Source organism: Cryptomeria japonica, chromosome 3 (genome assembly GCF_030272615.1).
Source record: "Cryptomeria japonica chromosome 3, Sugi_1.0, whole genome shotgun sequence".
NCBI lineage: Eukaryota > Viridiplantae > Streptophyta > Pinopsida > Cupressales > Cupressaceae > Cryptomeria > Cryptomeria japonica.
Window position 1 is genome coordinate 399,211,403 of NC_081407.1, and position 15,241 is coordinate 399,226,643.

The 15,241-nt window shown below is 38.8% G+C and overlaps 1 protein-coding gene across 1 annotated transcript; it reads left to right on the plus strand.

Annotated features, from left to right (window-relative positions):
• Positions 1–307: 307 nt before the first annotated feature.
• LOC131047873 (exocyst complex component EXO70B1) lies at positions 308–3,161 on the plus strand. Its single transcript, XM_057981670.2, has one exon. It carries the CDS (start codon positions 754–756, stop codon positions 2,776–2,778), a length of 2,025 nt encoding a protein of 674 aa, XP_057837653.1. The 5' UTR covers positions 308–753; the 3' UTR covers positions 2,779–3,161.
• The last annotated feature ends 12,080 nt before the right edge of the window (positions 3,162–15,241 follow it).

The following is a 15,241-nucleotide window of genomic DNA, read 5'->3' on the forward strand; positions in this document are numbered from 1 at the left end:
AAAAATTCTAAAAACTTACACAATTTAAAATTAATAACAAACAATGATAAGTTATTTATTAATTAATAAAAAGTTAAATCTAATTTAGTCTTCAATTTAAAAACTCTTCTCCAACTATTCATGTGTAAACAAAATTAACAAAATTAAATACTTAAAAATGATAATTACAACAATTCATTTAATATATAAAAAGAAATAAATATTCTAAACTCACACACGAGTGGATTAGAATTTACATAAACATCGCATTTTTAGGAAAAGATGAAAGACAAACCAGCGTGGATTTCGTGGGCTGTTTTACCAGTCTTTTAACCTTCTTGCACGTCGTTTCCACGCTAATAAATTTTTCTAATACAATTTGTTCGTTTTGTGCCTTGGAAGACGTGGATAAGAAGCTGTTGAAGAGGCTTTCTTTGTATGGAGGGTGCAAAGGGACTGTACGCAGAGGGCATCGCAGCTGGATTGTTGGAAGATCGCGGCAAATGCGCAGAATGTCTTAAACATTGCAGCACTGATGTAATAATTCGAAATCGAATTATTAAATTCTAGAATTTGTCGGCTTATTTGATTGCAGGGCAGGGAATTTGGGCACAGAAGAAGAAAATGGGGGCAAGATTCTGTCTTGGAGTGGATCGGGAGGGGGATCGGGTTGGGGTGATACAGAAGGTAGAAGATTGAGATGCTTGGGAGGTAATTGATTTGTGAAGATCCTAAGGGAGGATTTTGAGGCGTTTCTGTGAGATTTTGGCAGGCATGACGGCCGTGGAGGGAGACGAGAGAGTGATTGCTGCGGCGCAGCATATTGTGAGAAGCCTGGGCACAACTGCGAACATGACTAATGATATGCTGAAGATATTTTCGAGCTTTGACAATCGGTTTTCCAGCATGAGCGAACAGAGCCTTGCGCAGGCGCGCAGTGAAATTGAAGAAAGGTTGGCATTTGCGGAAGAAATGGTGTTGCGGTGGGACATGAATTCTTCTGAAGCCGCGCGGCAGTCTATGATCTGGGAAGGGGCGCCCGATGAGGCGGCTTCTTATTTGCACGCCGTTGATGAAGTTCATCGCTTGATGGAGAGCCTCGCCACGCGTTCGCTTCCTGAAAATGTGAATGATAATAATAATGGTGGTGGAAATGATCTAATAGGTCGTGCTCAGAATGTTCTGCATATTGCTATGACGCGGTTGGAGCTGGAGTTTCGTAATATTTTGGATCAGGAGAGTGGAGTTTTCGAGGCTGAGCGGCTGTACGAGAGAAATCAGGGTCCCGTGTCTAGGGTTTCGTTTTGTTCTTCTTCTACTCACGAGGAGGATTTGGTGGACGATGCATCCATCAGTTCTCCTGCAAATGTAAACGGCAATGGCGATCGTGAGAATGTCAACGTCATCTTGGATTTAATAGCTCCTGAGGTAATTCCCGCCCTGAAAGACATTGCTGAGCGTATGGTTGCTTGTGGTTATACGGAGGAGTGTTGTCAGGTTTACATTTGTGTCCGTAGACATGTTCTAGAGGAGAGCCTGTATCGTCTTGGCATAGAGAAGCTTAGTATAGAAGAAATTCAGAAGATGGATTGGGAATGTCTGGAAGGGAAGATGAAGAAATGGAACCAGGCTGCAAAGATTGCAGTGGGAGTTGTTATGGCGAGTGAGAAGCACCTGTGTGAGCAGATATTTGGGGAATTGGGATGCGAGGACGGCACCTTTGTGGAGACTGCCAAAGGGGGTATTAAACAGCTTCTTAATTTCAGCGAGGCGGTGGCCATCAGCCGCAGGTCCCCAGAAAGGCTTTTCAGGATCCTTGATATGTATGAGTGCCTCTCGGATCTTTTACCAGATATTAATTCTATATTTTCTGACGAGTGCTCTGTGAGTACCAGCATCAGAGTTGAGGCTCTTGGAATTTTGAGGCGCCTAGGGGAAGCGGTGAAGGGTACTTTTGTGGAATTTGAGAATGCTATACAGAGAGAGACTTCGAGGACTCCAATCCCCGGCGGGGCTGTTCATCCCTTGACTCGCTATGTCATGAATTATATAAGATTTCTTTTTGACTACACAGATACTTTGAAACACCTTATTGCCAATGAGGGAAAGGAAAAGGAAAAAGGAGATGCTAAGAGGCGGATTTCCAATGACTTCCTGGATTCTTCTGAGGATGATTGTCAGGGCGACAGTTTAAGCAGCTCACCTTTGGCTCATCGCCTCTTATCTATTACATTGTTGCTTGAATCGAATTTAGACGGGAAATCAAAATTGTACAAGGACCTTTCACTTTCACATCTTTTCTTGATGAATAATGTTCATTACATTGTTCAGAAAGTTAAAAGCTCCGAGCTTAGGACTCTTCTTGGTGATGACTGGTTAAGAAAGCACAGTGGCCAGGTCCGTCAGCACGCGACAAATTATCAAAGAGCAGCTTGGAACAAGGTATTGTCTTGCCTGAGAGATGAAGGAATTTCTATTGCCGGAAATTTTTCCAATAAAGTTTCGAAGGATGCTCTTAAAGAACGTTTCAAGAGTTTTAATTCTGCATTTGAAGACGTGTATCGGAATCAGACTGCATGGTTGGTTCCAAATCCTCAGCTCCGTGAGGAGCTACGCATATCTATTGCAGAGAAACTCCTCCCAGCTTATCGATCCTTCACGGGAAGATTCAGGAGCCATTTGGAAAGTGGAAGGCATGCAGAAAGGTACATGAAATACACAGCTGAAGACTTGGAGAACTACCTATTAGACTTGTTTGAAGGCTCACCAGGTTCCATGGGTCGGAGAAGGTCTTCATGAGGGTTGTATCATCCTATTTATGTTGTATAATCCTATTTCTTTTCCTGCTTCCCAAATTTCCCTGCTTTCGATTTTGTTCATTTACTCTTACACTTGTTAAAGAATGGAAGGTACGCTAGAACCAGATCCATACCTCATTATGTATGAATTTTTAGTTAGGACCAGTTGTGTGCCTCATGATCTATGCAGATTGATGCTTTCTGTGGAAACACCTATGTATAAAGGCGTTTCAGGTTCACTGGTGTAGTATCCTAATGTACTTGTAAAAGTTGATATTACTTGTTATGTTCAGCAATTTTTCTTTGTTTTTGAATGGGCGATAAGCTAAAGAATTTAAATTGACATTTTTGAAAGGAATTCGATTCGGTTGCTTTAGCCTTTGATATTGCGTGCCTTGTTTATCCACTAGGCAAGATTTTACTTTTTCTTCAAATGATTAATACGAGTGCTTTTCTATTTATTTTTGGTAAGTAAAATTTACTCTGTTATATGAGGCAAACAGTAGGGCAACGCTGCAATTCAAAAACCATATCATGTGAACAGTTCACAGTAGCAGATGATCTCCTTCATTTCATATTAACACAATTAATAGTACTAGGGTTAACTGTTTAATTTTCCTTAAAAATACGAGGCATGTTGGTATCTGTGCTAAGCTATATATTTATTTTTAGAAAATCCAGTGTCTGATGAAATTAAGCAGAGGCTTCAAAAGACTATGCACATACGTATCCACATGCCCACAAACATGTGCATCCGGGCACACTGATTTATACCTGTTTCCCCAAATAATCAGGATGAACTTGGGATCAAATGTTCTATTAATGGGCGTAGTCTCAATTTAACTGTAGTCTAGACAATTTTCATATCAAATATCTTGTCAACAGTTTTGTCTCAATTTAAAAACAGTTACATGATCTATTTTCCATAAAATGTCTCATGCAACAGAAAATAATATACGGTCATTTCTATAGTCATTTCTTTTCTTTTGTCATATGGGTCATTAAGAATTTCATACGAAATTTTGGATTCTAGGTCTGATTAGATTTTCATTAAATTTTTTAATGGAAGAAGATGATTATTTGATGCATCCATTCTGATAGATACCACAGAATTGATACCAGAAAAGACTGAGCAAAAGATATGGGACCAATTTGAATGAAATCATAATTTTGGATTAATTGACAGAAAAATGATTTATTGAGTTGAGGACACATAAGAGGATACAAAATCCACTAAAGATATTGGCAGCTGCCCACAAGGATCTGCTACTTGTCCATAGCTTGAAAATGGTAGGTACATAATTGCAAAATTCACTTAAGATATCCCACATGAAGCAGTAGAAAAAGGCAGATAAAGATCTCAAAAAATCCCTTACCAGCTCATTATCAGTTGGAAATACTGAGTCTGCCTCTTTGAAAGATAAGCAGTATATATTTTCTCAAACAATGTAAACAAAATTGATAAGAACCCTTTTTCGACCCCAGCGTAATGAGCACCTTCAACCTTTATTTACTTTGGAATATATTCAGTTTTGTCAATGTGGTCTCGATGCCTACTTACTGTATTGGTCTGTTCATTGAGCCAAAGATTAACTCTTGAATTGGCTAGCAGATCAATCAGCTTGCTTCTTAATTTTTATAAGCAATTCTTAAAGCAGATTGAATCAAGAGAATTCTGTAGATAGAAAATATCCTTTATATGACCCTGGATTCACTGATTAGAGGTCTCCCTCTCTAGGGTGAATTGATCACCAATAAATTACATTCCAGTATGTTCCCAAGTAGATATCGATTGTAACGCTCTCTGATACTGTTTCTCCCTGGTAACAACTATACAATTAATTTAAAATTGATAGCACAAAAGCCTATGATAATCCTTTGCTGGTTTGTTAAACCTTCTGCTGGACTGGTTCAACATTTGATGCATCATTAAAGTTCAATTCAAGCATACCACCTTTTGCTGGATATCATTTCCTTATGTTTTTGTCTATCACTTTAGAAGGGATAAGCATTCATTTGTGAAAGAAATAGCTGCAGCTTTCTTTTCCTCAGTAAGTAATGGCAAGAATGTACCATTCTAGTTCCTTGAATCTTTTCACACCAAAGAAACGGGACTCGGACTCGGGACTTGGAGTCGGGAAAGTGAAAAACTCAAGAAATTTAGAGATTTTTAAAGATATAAAACTTGTTTCAGGCACCCTTTATTGAATACACCTTAAAGACACAATAACATCATCAAACTCGTTTCAGGCACCCTTTATTGAATACACCTTAAAGACACAATAACATCATCAAACTCGGCTCATTTGATTACATACACAAGTATACATCAATCACATAAGCATAAACGCAAATTGTAGCTGAAGGAAATAACAAACATAGATATATAAATATTGTCAAATGTATACAATATTACAAAACTCATGGAATAAAAAATCCATGTCATCATATGATCATCATCAAATGTTTCATACAACTACAAGCCTACGGCTCAGAGGAGCCAGCACGGCTGCACCCTCTGGCCCCGGCCCCCTACGAAGGCGTCTAAGGTAGGTCCTAGATGATTTGACAGCCATAGCCGCTCCCCGTGACACCATGCCATGCTCACCAACATCAAGAACATCTGTGTCACTATTTGCCTCTGAATCTCCTATCTGTGCTCGTGCTCTTCGCTCCTCCTTTGCCATGGCTACAGTCTTAGGCTCTATATCTACTTGGTTGATCCAATCAGTGTTAGACTTGGAGGTTAAATTTTCCCTACTTCTATCGACGTAGTTTCCCCCCATATTTTTCGACAGGGGTTTGGGGGCAGCGCCCCCAAGGTGGGGTCAATGGGCAGCACCCCTTGCGCGCCCCCTGTCGTGATACGGGGTGGGGTTGAGGGGCAGTGCCCCGCGAGGCCAAAAAAACTTATTATTTAATAAAGGCGTTGGATGTTATTTTTCTATTGGCTGACATGTTGTAACTCTAATTTTTCTCATTCTCAGGCGGAGGTTGTAGTGAACAAAGACAAGACCATTCATTTTAAAAAAACTTTTTAAAATGGTTTTTTTTGTTATTTTACATAAGCTAGCCAGAGTCTGGCGAGTTTGCTCACCAGACTTGGACTCGAGTCCCAGAGACTCGGCGAGCATGTCTCGGACTTTGACTCGCCGAGTCTGGCGATTTTCGTTTCTCTGTTTCACACGCAGAGAATAAGAACTTTCTCTTTTTCTTAAGATTTGATCTGTGCTATTAGTGTATGCTAAAGCATAACTCTAAGCTTCAATAGTTAAAGATGAAGGTGATTATTCTAGCTCCAGCCTAGCCAGCATCCCCTGCTGGGCATATGAGATACTTCCTTGTGGAAACTAGTGGGATTTTACACTTTGCGTTATATAGTGTTTAAATATTTAACCCCTTAGGTTGTTATTACAGGACCAAGTTTGGGAGCAAAGCGAGCCTTCCCAATCTATCTACACTACTGGTGCATGTAATACAAAGAGGTAGTTATGTATATTAAGTTTAACCTAAATATACATGCATGCCATGGAGCAGTAAGTTAAATGCTGTGCATTTTGTTGTACAGTTAAGAAAGAATTATGCAACTAAACATGCAGGGCTCAGGAAATAGGCACTATGATTGGACTGCAGTTCTTTGTTACTATCAATAGTTGTACGTTATTTTCTCTCTTTCTTTTTTCTATGTTTTTAATATTTATATAGAGTTCTCTTGGAACTAATTTGTTGTTCTTCTTAGCACTCCGAAAATCATGTCTTTAATATAGATAGCATATAAATGGCTATAAGGGTTTTTGATGCTGTCATACAACAGTGTAGCAATGATATTACATGTTGGAAAGAAATCAAGATGTCTTTTAGGCTGAAGACATCATTATCCAGTTCATACCAAACTCTATTGGGTACTAAGTTACTTGTATGGGTATGGGTATGGTGGTTCACCATTTTATATAGATCCTAGGTATGACACAACTTGGATATTTTCACACAAAAATGTAAAAAATTAGGCCAAAATAAACAAAATTACTTTAATATCAATGGTATATGAAGGAAGTAAAAAAAGAACATAACGAAATACTATAGATAATTGATGATTCAAAAACACTTTGCAAATCTGCTGAGGAATCCGTCCACCGCTTGTTCTTTGATTGCTCCTTTGAATCCTTGACTTGATTCTCTCCAAGTTTCTCCTTCCTTGGGCTAGATCCTCCTTGTCTGATTTGATTTTGCAATGGGAGGCTCCCTTTCTTACCTTTCCCCTTCAAGAAACTCTAGAAGATTTCTATTCCCCACCTCTTGTGGGGGATTTAGAAAGATAGGAATCTTAGAATTTTCCAGGATAAGGTGAGAAATGTTCAAATGATGGGTTTAAAAATCATTGAAGAACGACAAATTTCAAGACCTTAAATTAGAGGAGTTCCCTGTCCACAGTTGGGATTTTCCATCGTGGAAAGTACAACCACCATGAAGCCTGATTGAAGTCTAGTTGAGTGGATCCATTCCCCACTTGACTGGTCAAGCTCAATTTTGATGGGGCTTTAAATAGAAACCCTGGAGCTGCTGGGGGAGGAGTAATAAAAAACAGCACTGGATCTCTCATGGTTGTCTATACGGGGTTGCTGGGAATTTAAACCAATTATTATGCTGAGGCTCGTGCTGCTCACTGGGTGATCCAATCGGCCTCCAACTGAATGTCAAACTCTTCATCATTGGGGGAGATTCTCTAAATATCATAAATTGCCTCAAAGATATCTCCCGCAATTTGGACCATCAAAAATATCATAGATGATGCTAAGGCCCTCATGAATTCTTTTGAAAATTTAAAAATTGCCCACTCTTAATGGGAGGGTAACTGTTGTGTTGACTGATTTTCTGATTTGGGTGTGTTTAGTGAAGATTTCCCCATGCGGACCAGTTTGGTATATAACCCTTCTTAATAAAGTTGACTGGGTTACGCATAATTAATTGCCCCTTTTGCTGGCAGATATCTGATTATTGCAATATCATCCTGTGTGGATTTTCCCACCCTACGGCTGACAAATCAGCCCACTCCTCACCCTTTCTTCTCCTGGGCGACTAGTTCTGTTAGAGTCCTCTTTGTATCCTCTATTATTTCCAAATGTGCACTGTTTTGGCTTTTCTTTTCCATCATTTCACCTGCTGTGTCCATACCTCTTTCATTTCCTCATATTTGTCTTGTGGCTCATTGCTCTCTGTTTCCCATCCTTGTCGTCTGGTTCTCCCTAATATGTTTGGCTCTCCTTTTCCTGCTTCTGCCATGGGTGATGACTGTCTTTGCCTTAAACTGCCCTCTTGTGATGCGTTGAAAAAGAATGCGTTACTTGGAACATCTTGAAGCGGCAGGGTCCCCAAATTGACAACTGTATATCCATGGGCTTCAAGCCCTCAGAAAAAGCACCTGCCGGTTCCAAAGCCCTCCCCCTCCTCAAAGGATTCTCTGGACTAATTTGGTCTAGCTCCCTAAGCTCAAGGGTAAGTCAATTGTGGACATTGGCAGCCCCAAAAAGCCAGCTAAAGGTGTTAATTTGTGCTCTTTTCCCAGCCATAGCTCTCTCCTTTCCCCAGCCCCACCTCTTCTCAGGTCTCCCATTCCCCTGTTCAGACTCTAGTTAGCTCCTCCTCTGAGAATTTGGAGTCCTTCAAAAGTGCCCTCCTCTCCCAATGTGACATTATTAAAGGTCTAATTTCTGATAAAAAATAGATGAACAAGGACCTCTTGGACATGCATGCAGAGATTGACTAAGTCAGGAAAGAACATGAAACATGGAGCCAGAACATCTCTATCCTGATTTAGGACATAATTAAGGAGTATGCGGTGGGCCTGGACCCAGAGTGGAGAGGCTAGAACAGGAGATCCAAGATATGGTTTGCCTCCCCAAGGAGCCTGAAATGATTGGTAACTGGGGTACCCTCTGCATCAAAGGTACCATTGTCAGCACTGGAAATAGATTGAACTTGGATGTTCAGGAATGATCAAGCAAAAGAACAGGGGTTCAGAAGTGTAAGAATGAGCTTAAAGATGGGATGATCATGGCAGATTCTCTTGCCTCCAAGATCCAAGTCCTGTGTGAAGAATGGGAAGCTGCCAAGTGTCTTAATGAACTGGCTGACCAGTAGCTTAATGTTCATCTTGTTCCATTTGTGCTGTGTTTTTGCCGACTACCATCGGATCTTTAATTGGCTTTTGTTTTGCTCATAGTTTGGCCTTGCTGTTTTTAAGGCGTTGTTCAAAGTTTCTTTTTGCCGGTCTTAATACTTCCAATCTGAATCTATGTAGAAGGTTATAGAGCCTTTTCAAAACCCTTGTTCGTACCCCAATTAAAATAAAAATAAAAATTAGACCTATGATGTACAATATCACGTAGGTTTATATTTGTCTGTTCAGAAAAGTAGTAATCGTCGTAGTGACATTCAAGAACCATGTGAACAAATTATCAATATTGGTCTTTGTGAAGGGCATCCAAATCAGCAATTGGTTCAATAAAAGTTGTGTTTTCATCTTGTTTTTAATTTTTATCGACTGTTTTACCTGTTTCAATACTGCTTCTACTCTAGTTTTTCTTATTGCAATCGGGAACCTGAGATAATAAAAGAACTTAGGAGTTACTGTACCACTTTTAGTACCAGAACAATACTGGTATAGGTATTGTGGCCTATAGGGCAGTACCCCCTAATGCAGGCTGGCTATGTTGCTTTGTATATGATTTATGTACTCTCAAGCACACTTACTTGGTAGATTTTGTAAACTACAAGAACTGCTGTACTACTTTAATTTGCTTCAAATGCTTTGATGCAGGAGCATCTTGCTTGCACGTGCCAAAATGGGAGCATCCACATAAGGTATGGACATCCATCAAAGCATAACGGAGAGAGGATTTATGTCAGATATTCAGAATGTGGAATTAAAGTCAGCACTCCTTAGATGTTTGACATAATGCCTCCTCGGAAGATGATATATGTACGAAATAAATTTGTAGAGAAGGTTTAGACACCTGGCAGGTGTAATGCCAAATTCCTCAAACATTGCCAACATCCATGTAGAGAAGGGTATCGAACTGCAGAAGTTTAGTAACGGCTTCCAACTATATTTGGGATGGATAGTAGCTGCAGAGGGGGCAGTTATTGCAAGAGAAGAGGACCATGTAGGTGGAGGAAGGGAAGAGTTAATGCGGCATTTGGTAGAAAGAAAAATGTGTGGAGGAGAAATTAGCAGCCAATAAGTCAAGAGAATATGCTAAAGATAGAGGGGGACCTGCTCAAGAGTAGAAGAGAGGAGTGGGGGAGTTTGCAGGGAGAAAGAAAAATAGGACTATGGTGTGTGCAGAGGGATTCAAGGGAAAGATAATAGTGGCAGTGTAAATTTCAAAAGGAAAAGTGTGTATTTGAAATGAAGACATAGCATGTCTGAGTTGCGTGTAGAGTGTGTGAGAGAGTTTGAGTGTTTTTGTATGGAAAATTTTGAAATATGTTGTGGATTGAGAAGCCGTTGTGAGGCTACTAATGTAAACTTTAAGTTGCAGATTTGATGAATAATATTATTGTTGCAAAAAAGTTACTTCTTGTGTTTTGTTGTTTTGTGTTTGAATTTGAAGTTTATAGGGAAAAGTGTTCTATTGTTGCATCAATGGTAGTAGAGCCAGAAGATTTTGAGTGTGTAGGTAGATTCACTGGAGGGAGGCTGCTTGCACCAGGATTGAGCTTGTGGGTGCCGCAAAAATGTATGCAAGAAGAGCCCCATGTGGCTGGGGTAGGGTTGGAATTAGAAACGGAGAAAGAAATCCTCTAGAAGTTAACCGCATTTATGATTTTAGAGCCCTTAGTTGGAAGATTGAAACCTTGCAAGAAGATTTCAGAAGAGGGTTTGCTTGCAGGAGAGCACCTGAAAGTGAAGCGGATGAGATTGAAGAAACTTCAGAGAAGAAGAAAATGTTGAAGATGAAGCAGAAAGAGCAGCTTTAAATGATCCTCTTGTTAAAGCATTAACAAAAATGGGAAAGAGACCGAACTTCAATGGGAACTTGGATCCAGAGTAGCTGATAGACTGGATAAATGATATGGAGAAATACCTTGAATTTGAAGAAGTGGAAGATCTAGAAAGAGTAAGGTTTGCAAAAACCAAATTGCAAGGCCATGTCAAAATTTGGTGGAAAGAAGTACAGCTTGGAAGAGGAAGAAGAGGAAAAAGCAAGATTTACAAATGGGATAAAATGGTAGAAAAGATGAAGAGGCAGTTTATTTCTTTTGATTATGAGTTAGATTTGTTGAGGAAAATGCAGAGCTTGAAACAAGGAAGTAGAATTGTCAAAGAATACATAGAGGAATTTCACAAAATTTTAATTAGAACCAGCCATTCTGAAGTAGATAAGATAAAGATAGCCCGTCATATTAATGGGTTAAAACCAAGCATTTAAGAGAAGTTAGGATTGATAAGGATTTACACCATGGATGATGCATTCCAATTTGCATTGAAGATTGAAGAAAGATTAAATAAGAAATTTGAGAACAAGCAAAGAGGAAGAGGTTGAGATGGAAAGAAAGAGGGAAGATCATATGGAGATTGGGATGAGGATTCAAAGCAAAAAAATCTGAAATTTGAAGAGCATGGCAGTAGTTAAAATCAGAGGGAAGATATGAACGTACAGAACGTGGAAACACAAGAAAAGGAAAGGAAAGCTAAGCGAGAGTTGCAAATGTTAATGAGGAAGTTGAATCAGCACAATCAGATGAAGCTGAAAGAGGTGAAGTCCTAGTGACAAGAAGGGCATTGGTAAGTGGAGGCAATGCACCTAATCAAAGAAACAACCTGTTCAGGACAAGATGAAGTGTCAAGAAAAGGTATGTATTGTTATCATAGATAGTGAGAGTATTGATAATCTCATTTTGAAAAGATGGTGCAAAAATTGCAGCTAGAAAGGAGGCATCTGCATCCACATAGGATAGCTTGGCTAGAAGATTACAAGAAGGTTTTGGTTAGCGAACAAAGCTTAGTAAAGTTTAATATTGGAACATATTATGATGAGATAATTTGTGATATTATGCCTATGAATGCGTGTCATGTTTTTTTAGGGAGACCTTGGCTATTTGACAGTAGAGCAGTGCATGATGGATATACCAATGCCTTCTATTTGATAAAGGATGGAGTGAAACATAAGTTTAAGCCATTGCATGGTGTGATGGAAAAGGTATGTAGCAGTGCAAGAGTTTGTTTAGTAGTTGATATAGATGGCATAAAGCGTGAACATGTTAGTTTTGCTAAAGCTAATCAAGAAGAAGTTGAGAAGGAAGATTTGCTGAAGTATATTGAAGCGGTTGATAGAGAATGGGTAGAGCTAATTTCAGGTGGGATGAAGGTTGCAGCAGAAGGTAAAGTAAAATCAGATTTTTATGTGTAATTTGAGGTGAATGAGTGTAAAGAGAGAGGAAATAATTGCAACAGTTGATAACTTTGATGAAGTCAAATTTGAAAAGCATGATGAGAAGGTAAATGAAGAAGTTTCTAGTAAATCTTTGGTTGAGAATAGAACTAATCAAGGTCCCTTGATGTGTGACCATGAATCCTTGTTAAGAAATGAGAAGATTGGGTCTTTTGATTGTTTTATTAATTTTGTTTTGAATGAAGGAAATCAGATTGTAGCATTGTTGTGTCTTTCAGAAGGCACTGAAATAGTGGAAATTCATGAAAGAGACACAATGTAAAGAGAGGAAAAAGTTAAAACAGCGAAGGAGCTAATAGAAGAAATTTATTTCATTGAAAGAGGAAGTACAAATTTACTTGTTTTATCTAGTTTTGAATGGAGTATATTGGTGGGAAGTATGTTGAACACTATTGGAAGCTAAGTGGGGGGGGGGGTGGTGAATCATCATTCACAAAAACTTGAACGTATTAAGTTATTTTAACAATTGCAATCATCCCAATACATCTGCATAAAGTAAACAACACAAACATCCAAAGACTCGCACAAGAACACCAAGATTTTTATGGGGAAAACCCAAACTGGGAAAAATCACAGTGAGAATCAATTCACAATATATAATAACTATTTTACAATAAACAAGGCTTCCTGCCAGAAAGAGTTTACTGCTTCGAACTTGTAGATTGAGGCGCACAACCTTAGGCAAGATACAAAAGAGGACTTGCCCAATTGAAGATCACTTCTTTAGGGCAAGATACCAAATTGCTCTTCCGATACAAAAGAAATAGTAGATTGAATTGTGTACAAATAGCATTTGTTAGAATGTGGATAACAGTTCACAATGAATACTCATTTGTCTGCTCAATACCTCTCTAAATCTTTGCTCAACTTTCGCAACCATCACATTATCTCGCATCTGACACCTACTCATATCACCATCCATCCATGTATATCTTTAACATAACCAATTCACTTAATTTATATATCAATTGGATCCAAAATAAACTTTACTAGGTCGACAAAAAGAATAGGAAACATGTACATAGTGTCGACCCAAAAATATATCATCCGGAAGGTATAAGAAATGTATGAGGGTTCACACCAAGTTGGCACACCTTCCAATTAACACCAAAAACTTTTATCCACAACCACTCAAACCAATATGCACAAACCGGTACAATACTTGATCTAATAAACACATACTATCTTATTCCGGCTCAGACCAATATGCACAAATTGGTACAATACTTGATCTAATAAACACATACTATCTTATTTTTGGACCTAAAGAAAATGGTTCACCCCAAGAGAACCACAACATCTTGATCTGCAACATAGTCACAATTAGCAAAGCAATGTAAATGGATAACATGATCACCGAAGATATATTTGGTACAAACATTAATTTTGGACCGCAATAGGTTTCAATAAAGCAGACACAGTATAACACGAATCCACAATTAATTTTGTAACATAAAATTATGAAGACAAACATCCGAACCAATAACCTGATACATCATGCAGTAGTTGAACATATATACATACATTCGGATCACCTAGCAACAAAGGTTTGACATCAATGACAACAATGACATCCATATGTGCAACAAAGTAAACATTGAAAATTTGGATTTCATGAATGATAGTAGAAGAGTGAGGATAAAAGGGAGTAATGTTATGAGGTTGCCGAAGGAAATAAATGGGTGGATTCTGCTGGACAAAGAAGAGAGATGGATCCAAGACAAGCACAGTGTACAAATGTTTCCAATTTTAACTTGGGAAACATTTTCTTTCTACCATGGGTATTTGATGCAGAAGCATCCTGCTTGCGTGTGCCAAAATGGGAGCATCCACATAAGGTATGGACTTCCATCGAAGCATTATGGAGAGAGGGTTTATGTCAGACATTCCGAATGTGGAATTAAAGTCAGCATTCCTTAGTTGTTTGATAGAATGCCTCAACGGAAGATGATAAATGTATGAAATAAATTTGTAGAAAAGGTTTAGACACCTGGTAGGCATAATGCCAAATTCCTCAAACGTTGCCAACATCTTTGTAGAGAAGGGTATCGAGCTGCAGAAGTTTGATAACAGCTTCCAACTATATTTGGGATGGAGAGCAGCAGAGGGGGCAGTTATTGCTAGAGAATAGGACCACGTAGGTGGAGGAAGTGAAGAGTTATGCTGCATTGGGGAGAAAGAAAAACGCATGGCAGTGGAGGAGAAATTAGCAGCCAATAAGTCAAGAGAATATGCTAAAGATAGAGGGGGACCTGCGCAAGAGTAGAAGAGAGAAGTGGGGGAGTTTGCAGGGAGAAAGAAAAATAGGACTATGGTGCGCGCAGAGGGATTCAAGGGAAAGATAATAGTGGCAGTTTAAATTTAAAAGAAAAAGTGTGTATTTGAAATGAAGACATAGCATGTCTTGAGTGTTTTTGTATGGAAAATTTCGAAATGTGTTGTGGATTGAGAAGCCATTGTGAGGCTACTAAGGTAACCTTTAGGTTGCAGATTTGATGAATAATATTATTGTTGCAGAAATTTACGTCTTGTGTTTTGTTGTTTTGTGTTTGAATTTGAAGTTTATAGGCAGGAGTGTTCTGTTGTTGCATCATGCTTAGAATCTATTATTAGTGCTTTATCACAAAGGAAACATAAAGAGCACTTGGAGCAATAACTTAGAGCTCAACAACGAAAAGAAAGCACATAGAGATTGACACAAATTTTTTATCTTGGAAATTCTAATGTTACGGAAACCAGTGGGAAATGACAATTACATAGCTTCCCTAGCACTTTTATGGCCAAAGATTATATACAAGAGCAAAATCAGAATAATTACAGCACGGACATATTGTACTTTACTCATACAGTCAACTCTGTGATCCTTTTCCTTTCTGTCTACAATTATTTCATTCTTCAGATCACATCTAAAATTCTTCAATACTCTTGTCCTCTATTGCTAACCTGTCTTGTACTAATGTGCCCAGAGAGTGTCCTTTTGTGCCCTAAGGATTCCCAGCTGTTCCAGAA